General features: G+C 49.7%; 9 protein-coding genes across 9 annotated transcripts; 7 read left to right on the top strand and 2 right to left on the bottom strand.

The window, feature by feature from the left end:
* Nucleotides 1–86: 86 nt before the first annotated feature.
* On the top strand, nt 87–4,490 carry N7489_005201 (uncharacterized protein; the record flags this gene model as incomplete). Its single annotated transcript, XM_056710953.1, has 4 exons — nt 87–1,811; nt 1,862–3,872; nt 3,924–3,991; nt 4,050–4,490. The coding sequence occupies 4 exons, from the start codon at nt 87–89 to the stop codon at nt 4,488–4,490; spliced, it is 4,245 nt and encodes a 1,414-aa protein (XP_056569374.1).
* A 1,080-nt stretch (nt 4,491–5,570) lies between these two features.
* N7489_005200 (uncharacterized protein) lies at nt 5,571–7,204 on the top strand (the record flags this gene model as incomplete). Its single annotated transcript, XM_056710952.1, has 3 exons — nt 5,571–5,761; nt 5,811–6,841; nt 6,894–7,204. The coding sequence occupies 3 exons, from the start codon at nt 5,571–5,573 to the stop codon at nt 7,202–7,204; spliced, it is 1,533 nt and encodes a 510-aa protein (XP_056569373.1).
* A 516-nt stretch (nt 7,205–7,720) lies between these two features.
* On the top strand, nt 7,721–8,086 carry N7489_005199 (uncharacterized protein; the record flags this gene model as incomplete). Its single annotated transcript, XM_056710951.1, has 4 exons — nt 7,721–7,761; nt 7,812–7,880; nt 7,930–7,995; nt 8,047–8,086. 4 exons carry the CDS (start codon nt 7,721–7,723, stop codon nt 8,084–8,086), a joined length of 216 nt encoding a protein of 71 aa, XP_056569372.1.
* A 229-nt stretch (nt 8,087–8,315) lies between these two features.
* On the bottom strand, nt 8,316–9,919 carry N7489_005198 (uncharacterized protein; the record flags this gene model as incomplete). The annotated part of the gene is made up of 4 exons (XM_056710950.1): nt 8,316–8,478; nt 8,530–8,805; nt 8,864–8,969; nt 9,037–9,919. The coding sequence occupies 4 exons, from the start codon at nt 9,917–9,919 to the stop codon at nt 8,316–8,318; spliced, it is 1,428 nt and encodes a 475-aa protein (XP_056569371.1).
* A 994-nt stretch (nt 9,920–10,913) lies between these two features.
* On the top strand, nt 10,914–11,414 carry N7489_005197 (uncharacterized protein; the record flags this gene model as incomplete). The annotated part of the gene is made up of 1 exon (XM_056710949.1): nt 10,914–11,414. The coding sequence occupies one exon, from the start codon at nt 10,914–10,916 to the stop codon at nt 11,412–11,414; it is 501 nt and encodes a 166-aa protein (XP_056569370.1).
* A 692-nt stretch (nt 11,415–12,106) lies between these two features.
* On the top strand, nt 12,107–12,934 carry N7489_005196 (uncharacterized protein; the record flags this gene model as incomplete). The annotated part of the gene is made up of 1 exon (XM_056710948.1): nt 12,107–12,934. The coding sequence occupies one exon, from the start codon at nt 12,107–12,109 to the stop codon at nt 12,932–12,934; it is 828 nt and encodes a 275-aa protein (XP_056569369.1).
* A 785-nt stretch (nt 12,935–13,719) lies between these two features.
* On the top strand, nt 13,720–15,906 carry N7489_005195 (uncharacterized protein; the record flags this gene model as incomplete). Its single annotated transcript, XM_056710947.1, has 6 exons — nt 13,720–13,821; nt 13,941–14,112; nt 14,194–14,361; nt 14,413–14,915; nt 14,966–15,100; nt 15,151–15,906. The coding sequence occupies 6 exons, from the start codon at nt 13,720–13,722 to the stop codon at nt 15,904–15,906; spliced, it is 1,836 nt and encodes a 611-aa protein (XP_056569368.1).
* A 562-nt stretch (nt 15,907–16,468) lies between these two features.
* On the top strand, nt 16,469–17,296 carry N7489_005194 (esterase/lipase family protein; the record flags this gene model as incomplete). Its single annotated transcript, XM_056710946.1, has 1 exon — nt 16,469–17,296. The coding sequence occupies one exon, from the start codon at nt 16,469–16,471 to the stop codon at nt 17,294–17,296; it is 828 nt and encodes a 275-aa protein (XP_056569367.1).
* A 66-nt stretch (nt 17,297–17,362) lies between these two features.
* Nucleotides 17,363–18,127, bottom strand: N7489_005193 (uncharacterized protein; the record flags this gene model as incomplete). Its single annotated transcript, XM_056710945.1, has 2 exons — nt 17,363–17,388; nt 17,470–18,127. The coding sequence occupies 2 exons, from the start codon at nt 18,125–18,127 to the stop codon at nt 17,363–17,365; spliced, it is 684 nt and encodes a 227-aa protein (XP_056569366.1).
* Nucleotides 18,128–18,221: the final 94 nt, after the last annotated feature.

Genomic DNA, 18,221 nt, shown 5'->3' with positions numbered 1-18,221 from the left:
GCGGTCCCCTTAAGTTAGTATCTGAATAGTCCACGAAATACTCAACGGCATTTCTCAACGCCTCCCTCCTTCTCTTCGCCGCCATCATGGACGGGTCAGAAAAAGCCGCGGGCGCAAGCTCTGACGATATCCAATTCGATACCGAAAGCGCCATGACCATCACAGGCGACGAGACTCCCGGCAAGGAGAGCCCCAATCTCAAGGGAAATGACTGGAGCATGATGGCCAAGCTCCAGGAGGAGAACGATCGCAACTTGGCAGCTGGATTCAGGAAACAGGAACTTGGGGTCACCTGGCAGGATCTCTCTGTGCAGGTAATAAGTTCAGAAGCCGCTGTGAATGAGACTGTTCTCTCCCAGTTCAATATTCCCACCAAAATCAAAGAAGGCCGACGAAAGCCTCCTCTACGGACGATCCTCAACAAGAGCCATGGTTGCGTGAAGCCCGGTGAAATGTTGCTTGTGCTGGGTCGCCCAGGCTCTGGCTGTACAACACTGTTGAAAATGCTCGCCAATAGACGTGGAGGATACAAATCAGTGGAGGGCGATGTGCGCTTTGGATCTATGCAGCCGAAGGAGGCTGAAGAGTTCCGCGGCCAGATTGTGATGAACACCGAAGAAGAGATCTTTTTCCCAACCTTAACGGTTGGTCAAACTATGGACTTTGCCACGCGCCTCAAGGTGCCCTTTAAGCTGCCGGACGGTATGACTGCCTCGGAATACCAACAAGCGTCGAAAAAGTTCCTCCTTGAATCCGTCGGTATCTCTCACACCGAGCACACTAAGGTCGGTAATGAGTACGTTCGTGGAGTCAGCGGTGGTGAACGCAAGCGAGTTTCCATCATCGAATGTATGGCCACTCGAGGCTCTGTCTTCTGCTGGGATCAATCGACCCGTGGCCTTGATGCGTCCACTGCACTTGAATGGACAAAGGCCATCCGAGCTATGACCGATACACTCAATCTGTCGACCGTGGTTACTCTTTACCAGGCTGGTAACGGCATCTACGATTTGTTCGACAAAGTTCTCGTGCTTGATGAAGGAGAACAGATCTTTTACGGCACCAGAGAGCAAGCTAGGCCATTCATGGAGGAAGCTGGATTCATCTGCCGAGAGGGCTCTAACGTTGCGGATTACCTCACTAGTGTCACCGTACCGACCGAGCGCAGAATTCGACCTGGCTTCGAGAACCGCTTCCCGCGCAACGCGGAGGCGCTGAGAGCCGAGTATGAAAAATCACCCATCTACACTCAAATGGTAGCAGATTACTCTTACCCAGACTCCGAGCTCGCCCGTGAGCGGACCGAAGAGTTTAAGAAAGGCGTGGCTTTTGAAACTTCCAAAAGCCTGCCCAAGAACAGTCCCTTCACCGTTGGCTTCCTTGACCAAGTTAAGATCTGCGTGCAGCGTCAGTACCAGATCCTTTGGGGCGACAAAGCTACATTCATCATCAAGCAGGTGGCCACACTATGTCAGGCCTTGATTGCCGGCTCCCTGTTTTATAGTGCGCCCGATAACTCTGGCGGACTTTTCATCAAATCCGGTGCCCTTTTCTTCTCCCTTCTTTACAACAGCTTACTCGCCATGAGTGAAGTGAACGAGTCCTTTTCTGGAAGACCTGTGTTGATCAAGCACAAGGGCTTCGCTTACTTCCACCCGGCCGCTTTCTGTCTTGCCCAAATCGCTGCCGACGTACCTGTGTTGCTTTTCCAGGTTTCCATGTTTGGTCTAGTTCTGTACTTCATGGTGGGACTCTCAATGTCTGCTGCAGCTTTTTTCTCCTACTGGATCATTGTCTTCACAACAACAATGGTAAGTGCCATTCAATTTGCTCACATGGCTGTCAACTAATAAACATACAGACTATGACTGCTCTTTTCCGAGCCGTCGGAGCTTTGTTTTCTACCTTCGATGGAGCCTCCAAGGTCTCGGGTTTACTGATCATGTGCACCGTTTTGTACACTGGCTACATGATCCCAAAACCTGCAATGCACCCTTGGCTCGGTTGGATTTTCTGGATTGACCCACTTTCCTATGGGTTCGAGGCCTTACTGAGTATAGAATTCCATGGCAAGAGCGTCATTCCATGCGTCGGGACGAATCTGATCCCCACTGGCCCCGGATATGAAAATGTCCAGGCCCACCAAGCTTGCGCTGGTGTGGCTGGCGCGATCCAAGGCCAGAACTTCGTGGTTGGCGACAATTATCTAGCGTCGCTCTCATACAGTCACTCCCATGTCTGGCGCAACTTCGGAATAAACTGGGCCTGGTGGGCTTTGTTCGTCTTCGTCACGATTGTCGCGACTTCGAGGTGGCAGTCACCATCCGAGGCGGGCAGCACTCTGGTTATCCCCCGTGAATACTTGCACAAGCACGTCAACAACCAGCAAAAGGACGAAGAAGGCCAGAGTCCAGAGAAGCGGGTTTCTCCGACCAAGGATGAGTCTCCAAAGCTTGACAACCAGTTGGTCCGCAACACGTCCGTCTTCACATGGAAGGATCTTTCATACACAGTTCAGACACCTAGCGGTGACCGAGTCCTCCTAGACAACGTCCATGGATGGGTGAAGCCTGGTATGCTCGGTGCTTTGATGGGTTCCTCTGGCGCCGGTAAGACAACTCTACTCGATGTCCTCGCTCAGCGCAAAACTGAAGGAACTATTAATGGTTCTATCATGGTCGATGGCCGTCCATTGCCCGTCTCGTTCCAACGCTCAGCCGGCTATGTTGAGCAGCTCGACATTCATGAACGTATGGCAACAGTTCGGGAATCATTGGAGTTCTCTGCTCTATTGCGCCAACCTGCTACCACTCCACGCGAAGAGAAACTTGCTTACGTTGACGTTATTATCGACTTGCTCGAACTCCATGATCTGGCTGATACCATGATCGGTAGTGTCGGAGCTGGATTGAGTGTCGAACAACGCAAGCGCGTTACTATCGGAGTCGAACTTGTTTCTAAGCCTAGTATCTTGATCTTCCTCGACGAGCCCACTAGCGGTCTTGATGGCCAGAGTGCGTATAACACAGTCAGATTCCTTCGCAGACTTGCCGATGCTGGCCAGGCTGTCTTAGTCACCGTGCATCAACCATCTGCGCAGCTTTTCGCCGAGTTTGATCAGCTTCTTCTTCTCGCTAAAGGAGGCAAGACTGTTTTCTTCGGTCCTATCGGAGAAAACTCGCAGGGCATCAAAAGCTACTTCTCACGTTACGGAGCGCCATGCCCGCCTGAGACTAACCCCGCTGAGCACATGATTGATGTTGTTTCGGGTCAACTGAGTCAGGGCAGAGATTGGAACAAGGTCTGGCTGGAGTCACCTGAACATAGTGCCATGCTTAAGGAGCTTGACGAGATCATTGAGACCGCTGCGTCGAAGCCGCAAGCTACCACCGATGATGGTCGAGAGTTTGCTACTACCCTCTGGGAGCAGACAAGTCTGGTTCTGAAACGTACCTCAACAGCCCTATACCGAAACTCCGACTACATCAACAACAAGTTCGCCCTCCACATCTCATCTGGCTTGTTTGTGGGATTCAGTTTCTGGATGATCGGTGACTCCGTTTCTGATCTCCAGAGTGTCTTATTCTTCATTTTCAATGCCATCTTTGTCGCTCCCGGTGTCATCAATCAACTGCAGCCAACCTTCCTTGAACGTCGCGATCTGTTCGAAGCACGGGAGAAGAAAGCCAAGATGTACTCATGGAAGGCGTTCACTTTCGCCTTGATTGTGTCGGAATTCCCGTATCTGGTTGTGTGTGCCGCTCTTTTCTTCAACTGTTGGTATTGGACAGCGGGTATGGCAGTTGAATCCAGCAAGAGCGGTAGCATGTTCTTCGTGTTTTTCCTCTACGAGTTCCTCTACACTGGAATTGGTAAGTTGGCCATCCGTTTTCACATTGACCCCAACTAACAAACAAACCTAGGCCAATTCGTCGCTGCATATGCACCGAACGCCCAGATGGCTGCCATGATAAACCCTCTAGTCCTGGGCGTAAGTTTTTTTGATTCTCGCCCTTCATGAATATTTCAGCTAACACCGCACTTTTTAGACTATGATCTCTTTCTGTGGTGTCTTGGTCCCCTACGCCCAAATTGTCAGCTTCTGGCGCTACTGGATCTACTGGCTCAACCCGTTCAACTACCTCATGGGTAGCATGTTGGTCTTTGGCCTGTTCGATCGCGAAGTCAATTGCAAGGAGCAAGAGTTCGCCAAGTTCGACGCACCCAATGGAACCACCTGCGGTGAATACCTGAGCGATTTCATGCAAACCATGGGAACCCGTATGAACCTCATCAATCCCGATGCCACCGAAGGATGCCGCGTGTGTCAATACACCCGTGGATCCGATTACCTCGTCACCATCAACCTGATGGACTACTTCTATGGCTGGAGAGACACCGGTATTGTGGCTCTGTTTGTGGTCAGTTCGTATGCCCTCGTGTTTATTCTCATGAAATTGAGAACCAAGGCATCCAAGACGGCCCAGTGATTGGGGGTTGGACCTTCAGGGGGTGGTTGGTTCTCAACTTTCCAAAACTTAGATTTCGATTCCTAGACGTGATTTTTCTCCATATGCTAACACCTAGAGGTGTGAGTATATGTTTCTCTTTTCTTTCCTGCAGATAGCTATAGACCCTGTACATCTCTACTCATTTAGATTGAATATATATTAATTGAGATTATCCCGAGGTACTTTATAATCGGTAGTTATGTAAGGGGAGGCCCTGAAGACATCCCGGCCGAGAAACAGAGATAAAGTCTAGGAGTTACCCCGGCCGAGCTCAGCCACACGGAGAAAGTGCGAGCGAGCCCTCTACTCCGTACGGAGCAGAATTGTATTGATCTTATTATTCGTCAAAAGAAAACTGGTATATCTGTTGACTTCAGTGATCGACACTGGGAAACGCTCTCCTTAGCAAATTACATCATTAGTCCTGTCACTTCTAAATTGACCAAAAGACACCTGGGCAAGATTCCCAGAGTGACGACACAAGTTGGAAGGTCCGTCACGTGATGGTACCCCGGACTCTGGACTTCCAGGTACAACATAGATAGATCCCCGGTTACTCTCTCTCTTTTCCTCCGAGAGTTCATAGATTATCAATACACTCGTATTTGCCGTCTCTTCTTGCCTTCTTCTCGCCACCCAAGTTTAATCAACCCGAGGAATAAGGTTGACCTTAATGCAGCTCTCGGCTGATCACAACCTTTATCGGACAAAGTCCGAGCCGAAGGAAAGTTATGAGAGGCCAGTCTTGGCTAAAAGGGTTGGGGTAAGGGACTGGTGATCAGGCTGATTGTGACTCCACCGTGGGGGTCACGGCACCTTTCCCAGACGTCCTATCATATATCGTCAAGACCGTCATACAACCCGGATCGGCTCTCAAGATTTCCGCATTCGGGTTTCCCCGCAAACTGATACTCCCCCACGTTTCTCCAGAATCCCGAATTCACGGGGTAAATGCGATCTCCGGACCAGCATGACATGGTCCATGCCGTTCCCGGTATATAAATGAGTGCCGACCCCGGGACCTTGTCCCTGCTCGAGTACTATTTTCATCTGAACATCATGGTCGGAACCGAAAATGCCATCGCCGAGGCGGAGTTGGGGACGAAGATGGACTTGAGCCATGAGGAAGTTGTCCATATGGCAGAGTTGACTGAAGAAGAGAAAGTTGTCGAAAAGAAATTGCGCAGGCGGATTGATGCCCTGATTATGCCACTGGCTATCCTGGTGTACCTGATGAATTATATCGATCGGTAATATCTTGGACAATCCATAACAGGTGGTCAATGCTAATAGAAGCAGTAACAATTACGCCGCAGCGAAGCTCCAAGGCCTGGAAGCGGATCTCAGCCTCGATGATACAGAATACCAAACTGGTCTCTCTATTCTCTTTGTTGGATACATTCTCATGCAGGTGCCTTCGAACATGCTGCTGAACTACATGGGTCGACCATCCCTATACATTGGATTCTTCACCTGCGCGTGGGGGCTGGTATCGGCCGTGACAAGTCAAGTCACTAATTACGGAGGCATTGTGGCCTGTCGATTCATTCTTGGCGTGGTCGAAGCGCCCTTCTTCTGCGCCATTCTCTTCTATCTATCTAAGTGGTACACAAAGCGGGAATTGGCTTTCCGAATGAGTATTTTCTACTCCGGCTCCCTGCTGAGTGGCGCTTTCGGAAATCTCATCGCCGCGGGTATCCTCAACGGTCTCAGAGGCCACCGAGGACTTTCGGCATGGCAATGGCTCTATATCATTGAAGGTTCCATTACCTGTGCCATCGGACTGGTCATTTGCTTCGTTCTCCCCGACTTCCCGGAGACATGGAAACTTTTGTCCCCAGAGATGCGCAAAGTTGCCCAGCGACGTCTTGCCATTGAGGCTGGTCAGGCCGATGTGGATGAAGGGGGCAGCAAAAGCCAGTTTGAGGGCTTCAAACTCGCCATGACCGACATCAAGACATATGTGTTCGCCTTGGCGTATATGTGCATTACTGGAGCCTCCGGCTTCCAAAACTTCTTCCCGACTTTGGTACAGACGCTCAACTTGGAGGAAACCATCACTCTTGTGCTAGTGGCACCCCCGTATCTATTTATGGTGGTATACTCCCTTTGCCACTCCCTGGCTTCTGATAAGTTCGAGAAGAGATTCTGGTTCTTCTTCTACCCGATCCCAATCACCATCATTGGATTCGTCATCTTCATGAAAACCGATGGTTTCGGACCACGATATTTCTCCTTCTTCTTGATGGTCTTCGTGTTCGCTCAGAATGGAACTTTATACTCTTGGCTCGCGAGCTCCATTCCTCGTCCACCCGCTAAGCGTGCTGTCGGTCAGTCATATTTTATTCTGTGTTCGATTGATCAACAAGCTAATCAAAACAGCCTTCGCATTCTTCAACTCAATTGGAAACAGCGCTTCAATTTGGACCCCCTACACATATATTGAAAGTGAGGGCCCTCATTACCCCACGGCCATGGGTGTTTGCATTGCGCTACAGGTAATTGGTGGTCTTGCGGCTCTCTACTTATACTTCAACCTGAACATGCTCAACAAACGCCAGGAGCGTATGGAGAATGAGGAAGTTCAACTCACCGATAAGGATATTCGTCGGCTGCAGGCTACTGCTGATATTGAGGGGATTGATATTGCCGCCGCTAGACGGCTGCAGAAGGGATTCCGCTATGTATTGTAAAATGATTCTGGCATATTTCAGATGATTTGGTTTAATATCTCAATTCGAGAATTTTGACTTGTATATTTGTGAAGTAGTACTTGTATGTCAGAAGTCCACTATGATCAACAGTAGCACACCCAATCCGGACATGGCAAGAAAATGGAGGCCCAGTGGTACGACAGTCCTATCACGGGTAACGTCCAGCTGTCGTGAGTGAGGATAGTCCAATCATGCATGACTGCATCAACCCATATATGGTCACCTGACTTGTGAAGTCATTGACATTTAAATACTGCGAATTGCACCAACCTGTTTTCCCTACGATCTCTTCAATTAATTCACAATCCAATATTTGAACTTTGATCCTGGCTCGAAGTACATATCGTCTTACGCTGTGTGACAGCTCAAGGTTGACATCCCTTTCCATATCTGATCGACATAAACCACTTGTCCGACATGCAAGCAATTTCGAGACCCATTCTCCGTCTCGCAAATCCCACTGTTGTCCGATCGCTATCCGCCACTCCAAGAATCATGGGTTCAGGTGACATAGGTTCGACCGGCTTCATCCCTGAGTATGCCGGCACCCTCCAAAATGGATGACGTCATATCTGACCCTACTTAGGAAGGACTCTTTCGCCAGACGCGAGGCTGCACACGAAGGGATGTATATTCGACAAATAGAATTGGAGAAGTGAGTTGCGCTGATCCCAATGTAAAGAAATAAACTTACCCGCGGATAGGCTTGAGCGTCTCAAACAAAAGGTCAAGGAGCAGCGCAAGCATATGGATGAACTCGACAAACATATGTAGGGATATCCTGGATTTTCCCTCTGAGGACCAACACTGACAGGTCACAGCGACGAGTATACCAAGTCTCAAGGGGGTGAACAGAACTAGCTTTGCGACTCCGTTGCAGGATTTGTTGAATGGCCTTGATGGTCATACGATCGAGTTCTCCTGACACATCGACATACGCATTACAACCAGCTCGACTTTCAACTAACAATAGTTTCGTGATAATTTTCAACCCTCTGTACTTGATGCTTTGCTAGCCTAGCGTTGTTACGAATTGGAATGCAACATCGATTTTGAACTTGGAGCTTCCTCTCTAGTTTCTTCCTCAACTCTAGATCTTTGCCTGCCACCTCCATCGGTAGCTCAAACAGGCCCATCTCGCCATCAGGAAGAAACCAAGAGACACGATTAGAACACTTCCCAAATATGCAACCATGGCTCTCTTCCCAACTTTGTCGAGCATCTCGCCACCAATGGGGATACAGATTAGTGTGCTAAGTTCTCATTAGTGACGAACTGGCAAGCTGGGTAGTATTGACACTCACGCAACACTGACTATTGAATATGTCAGGCCGAACCTTCCACCGACCTCGCTAGCCTTGGAAATCTGCCCAATGCAGGCTGGTGCAAGACTCAAGAATGATCCTGAGGCCAACCCGAAGATGACCGAGAACATATAAAGCCCAATAAGGGTGTTACCAAACGGCAGCCAGATCACAAAGACTGCCAATGCACCCAAAGCAATGAGCGCAGTCTGGGTGTTGATTCTCCCAAAGCGATCACCCACACCCCCAGCCATCAGTCGTCCTGCCGTGGAGGCTCTGTGTCAGACTAGTTAACACTTTGCTCGAGAGACCATCAACATCCAATTCAACTCACATGCTCAGGACAGCAAGAAGGATGACACTGGTATTGGTAGAAAACCCCTGCATGACCACGTACGTTGGATACAGACCCAGACCAGCAAAAACCTCGAGCTCAAGTCCTATTTCAATTTCAGGTCAACATTTCCTTTCTCCTACCATGCGCATCCTGGACAGGAATCAACCTACCAAAGAGGCCCACTGTCAGCCAGGTAAATCTCGCATCTTTCAAAGAACGCAAGTTGATAGTCGATTTGCTTCTGCCCTTCGGAAGGCGTGCCTTGACCAGAACCGTTCCAAGCATACCCAATATCAGCACCACTAACGCCAGCAGTCGAATCGTCCACTTATACCCAAGGTTGGTAAATCCAGCTCTGAGCACGAATGGAAATATCACACCACCGAGACCTGCGCCCGCCATGGAAATCCCAATAGCAAGGGCTGCCTTTCGATCAAACCATTGAGGCACACTCGCCAACGCGACTGTGCTCAAGAGGGCAGCGCCAGTCCCAGAAAGAACACCAAGGGTAAGAACAAAGTGCCAGTAAAGATAACTTTCGGCCAGAAGAAGAAGGCCAGTCATATAACATGCAGTTCCAGCTATAAGAAGGCCCTTAGGTCCATATCGATCAAACATTGGCCCGACCTGAACCGAAATACTCAGACCGAAGAAGGTGAACAATCCCGGAATCCAACCGACTGCACTTGGCGAGTAGCTGGCCAGCTGATGAGTAGCGAAGTAATTTTGTAGAATTCCCGTCGTGTTCATCACGCCGAACGTACTCATCAAGAGGAAGAATGAGCCGGCCACAACACACCATGCTTGCAGCCCTCCATCTGGGAATGCGTCATCGGTACTATTACCAGTGAGATGGGTTGTGAGGGTGGAGAGCTCGGCTGGGGGTTCGACAACGGAAAATGCCGACCGGGGGGCTTCTTCGTCGAAGCTTCCGTTTTGACCCGTGGGGTAACTAGCGGGATATTCAGCCACGCTTGTCGATGCCGAGTGCCATGGCTCTTGCACGGGCTCTTGCACGGGCTCTTGCACAGTTGCGGGGGCGGGCTTGTCCATAATATGATATTCCTGAGCCTAATTAGATGATAGTGATACTGAGGCGAGGAACTGTAAAGGGAGCAGTAGGAATGAAAAGGCAACGCAGCTATCTGAACAATTTAACAGAACATCCAAAATTCTAGTTATGTGGAGGTGACTCATTACGATAACGGCTTGAGTTAGCCTTCAGGGTTGCATGGATGATTTCATGGTGGGGAGTATACATCGGCATCGCCCTCCGACCTTTTGAATATGGGGGATATCGTGGTCAATAGATGATATATTTCGGTTCATTATTCGGATGCTTGGGCTCCCTCGCGCCTCCAGTGGCTCCATTGGCTATTGCTTTCTGTAATTATAGGAATGATGCTTCTTCTTCTCACCATCGGCTTCCCTCCCGACGTCACCTGGACGGCATTGACTCGGCATCCATGAATAAAGGTAGATTTCCATCAGGGATCCCTATGTAGGAGGATGGGTCACTCTGGGATGTGATTGCATATGTTCACATATTGTTCTTTGCTGGTGTATTCCATACATGTAGGTACATACAGGTACATACAGGTACATACAGGTACATGTGCAGGTGCAATTGGTCTCCACGGAGGCACCACCCGATATGTTCGGGTGTATTGCCATCTAGCACTCTCTCTCCATGGGAATTCATATCGTAATCTTTTTTCTTCAGTTGCAGACCTAGAAACTGGTCCTTCTTGAGTGAAAGCAAGGGTTAGTTATGTTGCAAAGGTTTGAAGAAGATCAGTGGCATGACACCCGCGCCACTCAACCCCTCAATATCCCGCGCCGCCAAAGATCCCGATTTCCTCCATTCTCACTTCAAACGAAGTGGCATGATTTGAGAAGTAAACCAGGTGACGTTGTAAATTTTTCGTTTGCGAATCACGATTTATTTTATTTGTGAATAGATACCATATATCTATCCTTTTCTCATGATAAAGAGCCAGATTGTCCAGTGTCTACATCAATTGAGATCTCTATTCTATCCTCCAAGATGTCCGCAACACAATGCACCAGGCTTATCACCAGGAACATTCCTCAAGTGAGGCGGCAGCGACAACTACAGAGTCCTCGCGTCACTCTCGTTGGCAGTCCAGCCCCAAGTCACAACCCTACGATTGACTCCGAAGTTTTACCATATCGACTCTATGAACTCTCGCTAAAGAAGATCCGAAAAGAAGCCCACGCTGCTGAGCCCGATCTACGCCACGTCATTGCCGGCATCACAATGCAAAAAGTGGTTTCCAGTGCTGTGCATGAGGATCTTCTACACCGAGTCGATATGATCGAAAGCGCAAACTTACCTCCAAGACTACCGATATTACCAGGTGCTGATGAGCCCTGGGAGCATGAAGAAGTCGTGTCGAATAAACCGTCAAATCCGAATGCGTGGGATATGGAATCTCTAGATCAAGCGCTTCTTGAGATGGAACGGGCTAGCAAGAAAGGAAATGTTGCAAAAAGTGTTTGTTTTCAGTTAATTAGTGAGATGTAAAATTCGAAGATCGAATTTTTACCCGCGCTTGCTATCCCCTGTTCAGATCTGGTGTTTAATGCAGTTAAGGCATTTGTTAGAACAGCGCTATGGATCTTGCTTTCGTCCCACTTGTATACCCTCTCCCTCACATTTGGACGCTAATTGGACATTACTAAGAGCCAGCTAAATGCTAGGTAGGCGTTAGTTAATTAATCATTTAGACGTTAGCTGAACGTTACATAGATATTACTTATATTTAGCTAGATGTAGCTAGAGATTATTTGGATGATATTTGGAGCGTCACGCGTTAGATACGCGTTACTTTGGCGTTTGAAGGTCACATAGACGTCGATTGGCCAATATTTAGAGCTTTAGAGGCTATAGACTTATTTAGACGTTAGATAGCGTTGGGTAGAGCTGTATGTTATATCTTCAGCCAAGACGGAGAATCAATAACAGCCACAGGTCCGTCAACACAATCCTACCCTTTTTCCTGTTTATGCCGGTGGACTTGTAACCAATACTTATTTTATACTACCATATATCTACTGCTTCAGTTACAACACCTGTTCCTCATTTTTAAAGCCTCCACTCTTTACTTGGACCACTTCTCTTTGCTCACCTCCGCCCTAAAAGTTACTACCTATGACTACTCTTTCCCCTCACGAAGTCTACTACATCGATCTGAAACGTTACCACAGAATCCAACAATGGCTGAAGAGACTAGGTGGTGTCACAGCTGCAAAAAGGACAGGCCTAAGGACTTGTTTCGGGCACCTGAAGATGCAGGGAAGGAGTTCTGGAAAATGTGCGAGCCTTGCCGCATAAGGTACCGAAATGTGAGTATATCACATGCCCAGATGGGCAAAGAAGTCCACTTGCTTATCAGGTCCGGACTAAAGATCACACAGAGATCTCGAGCTAGGAGGTCGCAAGGAGGTGGGGGACGAGCTCGGCCGTATTATCTCCCCGAACCAGCGCCCCAAACAAACATCCGCATCAGCAATTCACAGGCGGGGATGGCCTCCGAAAACACTAGTGCTACGCCGACAACCACCGCGCCCGAACAACCCAAATGTTTGTACCCAGATTCCGGTCACCACAGTCGAGTCACAGTTACACCTCCCGTTGTCGAAACTTCTGCGCAAAGTACAACAACAACCACTGTCATTACCATTTCAACCATCACGTCCAAGAATGTGACGGAAACTTCGATCAAGGTAGAGGAAGACACAAAGACGGCTCAGAGCGGTATCCAGCAGGTCGAAGATGAAAACCCGGAGTCACTTTCAAGTGGCCCCGAATCTGAGCAGCAAAGTGAAGCCAGTTCAGGTGCCAACCAGCGTCCTGAACTCTTTGCCTGCCTGCATTGCGAGAGACTTCGCCCATGGCCAATGGCGGGACTTCATATCTGTTTGTTGTGTATTCGGGACTGGAAGTGGTGTGCGAAGGGGGCGCACAATCAAGCTAAGGTAAATTTCTTGTGGGACGACCAGGAACATGATGAGTGTTATATGTGTCATTTCGCGGGCATCTGATACTTCTTGTCCAGTATGGAGACTGCAGGATTCGTATCTCCACGTGAAGCACCTATACCTAGTGTGTATGGCAGCTTTCATTCCTGATTTTTATTCCTCGGTAGTATATTGACATTAATTTGTGCGCGATCTGGGTAGGTTGAAACAGCTGGAGGTCGAATACTGACAGACCAAATACAAATTGACAGCTGTATAAAACTCATTTCTTTCGGAATGTCTTTTTTGACGTCTTTCGGGGCATTCACTGACTATACGAAAGATATCTACTCAATAACTACATATAATCTAAAGATAGGCCAAAGAAACGGGCATCCAGTGGGGTTCCAATGCAGTTTTGGACATATATTGGCAGCACGTGACACTCACCGAACCCAAAAGGCCAAGGTCTTTATTCTCACCAACAAATATGTACGGAGTACTGGCTCCGGTTTGTCCATTTCGACTACCCCGTAGCCTCCAGGGCTCATCTCTAATTCTTCACCCATGAAAGTGTCAATGCCAATATACCTGGGTATCCAATGAAAACCACCAAATTCGGGCCCAATGGGAATGGTGGAGCGATCCCACCTATTCACCTCCACGCACCTATCAAAATCTGCAGAGGCGTCGACTAATGTCAGACTAGCCAGTGTCAACACCGTCCGAGAGTAAGACGGGTCCACCCCTCAGCAAGCAGATCTCGGACTTCCACGTCGGAAATCTGGCTCGCCTAAATCCTGCCGTGTCGTTGGCTCGGGATGAAGAACCCTTCCCTTCAACCCCCCTTTGAGATCCCCTTGCCGCCCATGATCAGTGGTACGCAACAATTTGGCCCCGACTCACAAGTCAGGAAGGGTCCGAGCCGTCAATCACGGTCCTGTAAAGTCTGCCGGCTCCGTAAAGTCAAGGTCCGTTACCCCCGTCATCGTGCTCAGATCGCTCTTGGGTTCGGGACGCTCCCGTGCCCATCGAATGCGTCCCACTGGTAACGCATCACTGGCATGGCTAACGTGGATCCTGTTCCCAGTGTGACCGAGTCAAGCCCTGCCACGCCTGCTGTGCCCATGGCTACCCTTCCAAATGCGTGTATGAGCATGTACCCGACGAAGAAGCCCGCCCCATCAGCCAAGCGGAAGAGATTCGGAACCTGCGGGCGGAGATCCGCGAGCTGCGGGCAAGAATAGACGATAAACAGGATGGTACGTTTGGCCCCGCCCACTCTTCTCAGTAGCGTGTGCCAAACTCAGGTGGATGTGAAACAATTGTTGACGTCTGTGCAGGATCTGGGGCTCAAGATCTCCATCGCCTGGACAAGCTTGAGAGCTTATTTGAGTCTATTCGCTCTGCACCCGACCCATTAGTGGATGATCTTGTTCGCGACATTCGGACCGCGCATGTCGGCCTTAAGAAAGATTTGGTCCCTGTTGGACCGTGGGAAGGCAGGGAAGGTATGTTGTATAAAAGATTCCTCAAAAGGTTACCCGTGCTGACAATCTTAGCGTATGAATCCTACGATTACCCTTCGCGTCCTTCGTCAACGATGCCGGTCCGGAATCGCCTGTTAATAAATTCCCCGGTTGAAGACTTCAATAACTTGCACACTGAGGATGACGATGACAGCGACTCCGAGCGCATGTCGCTAAACAGTGGGTCCGACTCGTCTGGCACGATCTCAGTTATGGGCATGCAAAGACCTGCGGTGGACGTGTTTGTCGAGAGATTTGTGGATGCATTTAGTCCAGAAGTGGATATAAAATCCGGAAGGGCGGGTGCACTGCGAGCTGCCGCCGGGATTCGAATGTTCTCTCCACTCATCACCGATGCGTTCGAGGCCGTCTCCGTTGCATTCTTTGGTCGTTCTGTGCAGAACAAGCAGATCGAGGCCTCCGGGTTCCGACTTTACCCCCGCGTGCTACGTTCGTTGCAAGATGCATTGGTGGACCCTGAAAAATCCAAAGCAGAGTCAACATTGGTGACAGTGATTCTCTTGCTGGCTTTCGAGGTTCGTCCCATGAAAAACGATATCCATTCAGTCCATGCTAACCCCAGCAGAGTGTTGAACGTACTACTCAGAGCGGTGTGTCTGCTCATGTCCGAGGTGCAGTGCGCTTGATCGAACATCGTGGGCCGGAAAGTCACATGTATGGAGTTGAACATCTTTTGTTTACAGAACTCCGTCCCTATTGGGTAAGATCTCAGACCTTCCATAATTGCCTCTTCTCAATCTAACAACCCAGATTGGCGCGGCTCTGGCAGCTCGACAACCCTCATTCCTGGCCCGCAGAGAGTGGAAGACCATTCCGTGGTCAGTAGGGACGACCCAAAAAGATATTCTACATCATTTGCTTGACATGGCTACCGAGGTTCCAGGGTTACTAGCGCTATCCGATGCCTTCAAAGAAGCGAAAATCACGTCTGTCATGGGCACACAAGAAATGGCTGTCAAACAGTCTACGCTTTGGAACGGAATACGCGAGCTTACAGCGCGTTTCCGTCAATGGTACGAAGACTGGGTTGTCGCATACCCTGACGGGCCGCCACAGGAAGCCGAACAACACGGCGACCAGGGGTTCCCAATTTTCCAACGCCGCGACCTCCGCACCGGGGCTATTTTCACCCCAACAAGATTCACATATCCAAACCTACTACTCGCACAAACCATGTGTGTCTACTATGCCGTGCGATTGATCCTGTCCTCGATCGATACTCGGCCTGGGGATCGTGTCTCGCCTATGGAACAGTACGACTTGGGCTGCGGGATCTGCCGGTCTTTGGAGTTTTATATCCTCACTGCGCCGGGCAACATGATCAATCGTCTTGCGTTCCCCACTCGAGTAGCGTGGGAAGCATTCCCGGACGGAGGTCCAGAGCGCCAGTTTATGGTTGAGGTGCTGCAACTAGTCGAGAAGCGACACGCTCTCGGCCTTTGGGGTAGTTCTATGCCGGAGTTATCTACCAAAGAATCCTCGCCGCTGAATACGGGTAGTCCGTAGTGTGGATGCAGGTACTCCACACAGACGTGATATTCCGTAGCCACGATTTAATTATTTGATCTTAGGGTGCTGTGATCCAAGTATTTGGACACAATCAGTGTTGCACCGACACGCAGTTGTGATAAAAATGAACCCCGATACCCACATGTGCATATAATAACAATAACATTGTTTTCAGCTAGTTCTAATAATGGCATGGTTGTTCAATAGTGTAGGGGCTATGTTCCGCGACTTCCGGCTATATTGCCCAAATAACAAAGTGTCTAAAAATCAACACAAACCGCAATTATACTTGGAAAATGACAGGTGAAATGGAGCTGAAATGATGTATCCAAAGCTCATTTATTATTCCGCCTCTGATTGGATGTCCCCGATTACACTAGAGTGCATTCGACTTAGCCCCAGGGGGATCGGCAGATCTCAGCCACTCACAGGACAATCTCATCGATCAACAATCGATAGTGAGATGAAGACGAAAAAAAAAAGGAGATGTGGGTACCTGCAGAATCCTTCATAAGCAGCATGGGGCCCATAATACGAATAACCACACCTGTCATACACAATGCCCTCTATCACCAAGTTGGCGCTCTCTGCCCTCGCGGCTACCACGGCTGTCGCAACAGGAATCAACGATTTCTCCTGCGAAAGCTCCTTCAACCCAGTGGTCCTCCTGCACGGTCTTGGCGCTACATATTATGAGGACCTGAACTACATGCAATATTGGCTGCAAACCCAAGGCTTCTGCACATATGCCATTACCTATGGCGCATACGATGGCTTCCCATTCCTAGGCGGCCTGAAGGCGATCAACGAGAGCGCCCCCGAAATTGCCGCGTATATCAAGGAAGTGGTGCAAAAGACCGGCAAGAGCAAAGTCGACCTAGTCGGCCACTCCGAGGGTGCTTTCCAGGCTCTCTACGTGCCCAAGTTTGAGGGTGTCGCCCACCTAGTCGACAAGATCGCATCCATCGCACCACCTACGCACTCCACTTCATTTGCCGGCATCTACAACCTCGCATATCTGTTCGGCAACCACTCGCGCGAAGCCGTCGGCGAAGTGCTGAATACACTGGGCTGCCCTGCTTGTAACGATCTCGGTCCCGATGGCCCGGCCATCAACCGCTTGAATGACGGTACCCCCATCGCGCAGCCCGGTAACAGTGTTACTATCATTGCGTCCAAGTACGATGAGCTCGTTACTCCCCCGTCAACATCCTTTGTTCACGAGGAGGGTGTGACGAATCAATGGATCCAGGATACTTGCCCGTTGGACCCTGTTGGCCACATTGGCGAGGCCTATGATTTGAATGTCTGGCACTTGGTCAAGAACGTGCTAGCCTCAACCCCGGATAAGAAGTTTTTGTGTCTGTTTGGGTCCCCTGGTAAATAAAGGACTTGACTGTATAAAACGATTATCTTTTTTTGTATATATTAACTAATCCTCGAGGATAATATTTTATCCCGTCACTGTTTCGCTGTCTCCTGCTTTCTATATATTTGGTTCTATTCTGAAGGCTGTTTTGCACGATTTCGAGATAGGTATCCCTCACAGTACCGGCTTACCTTTAATGTTGCCATTACAATCCATGTTGCCCTTTGCTCCAACCTTGCCATCCCTAGCAAACTGCTTAACCGACTCCTTGATAATATCAATGGCGTCCTGCCCACCAACAACGAAGTCCGCATTCCCACCCTCCTTGGTAGCCTCCACACCAAAGTGACAAGAAGCATGCGCGACAATCTCGCGCTGATTCTTGCCGAGAACCTGAGTGGTATAGTCCGTAGTTGCGTCGCCCTCAATGTTCTTAATGATTGTAAGACAGTCATCGACAAGAGGCGAACCATTGCTAGTTACGTCCACAAAAGTCGAGTGCCCGCAGGTGTCCTTGCCTGGTGGAATATCGCAGGGGTAGAAGTCGCTGGATCCCGGATTGGCCGTGTCCCAGGATTGAAAGGCGCGCTCGGGACTGCAAACGGGGATCCTCATAAATCCAGGCGTTGTAACATCCACGTCCATCATGTTGTCGATTGTGCCCTGGTTAGTCGGGTCCGCGAAGCCACCGCCGTTTGCCTTGCCGTTTTCCTTGCACGTGCGGACAGAGCCCTTGATCAGGTTAGCTGTGGAGACGCCGCCTAAGTTGGCACCTGCCACCGCTGAGGGTGTCGAGGCCCGGGGGCATGGGGAATTTGTTGTCGGCGCATACGTTCTGGCAAGGGCCATGGTCGTAGCACATGCTGTGATATTTGACGGCGTCGCCGTCCGGATAGACGAGGTAGTACTGCTGCCCGTAAACGCAGGCGCCTGTGGCGTCCAT

Source organism: Penicillium chrysogenum (assembly GCF_028827035.1).
Source record: "Penicillium chrysogenum strain IBT 35668 chromosome Unknown utg000002l_segment0_segment0, whole genome shotgun sequence".
NCBI classification, from domain to species: domain Eukaryota; kingdom Fungi; phylum Ascomycota; class Eurotiomycetes; order Eurotiales; family Aspergillaceae; genus Penicillium; species Penicillium chrysogenum.
Note: the sequence above shows the minus strand (reverse complement) of the source record. Positions and strands in the feature narration are given on the sequence as shown.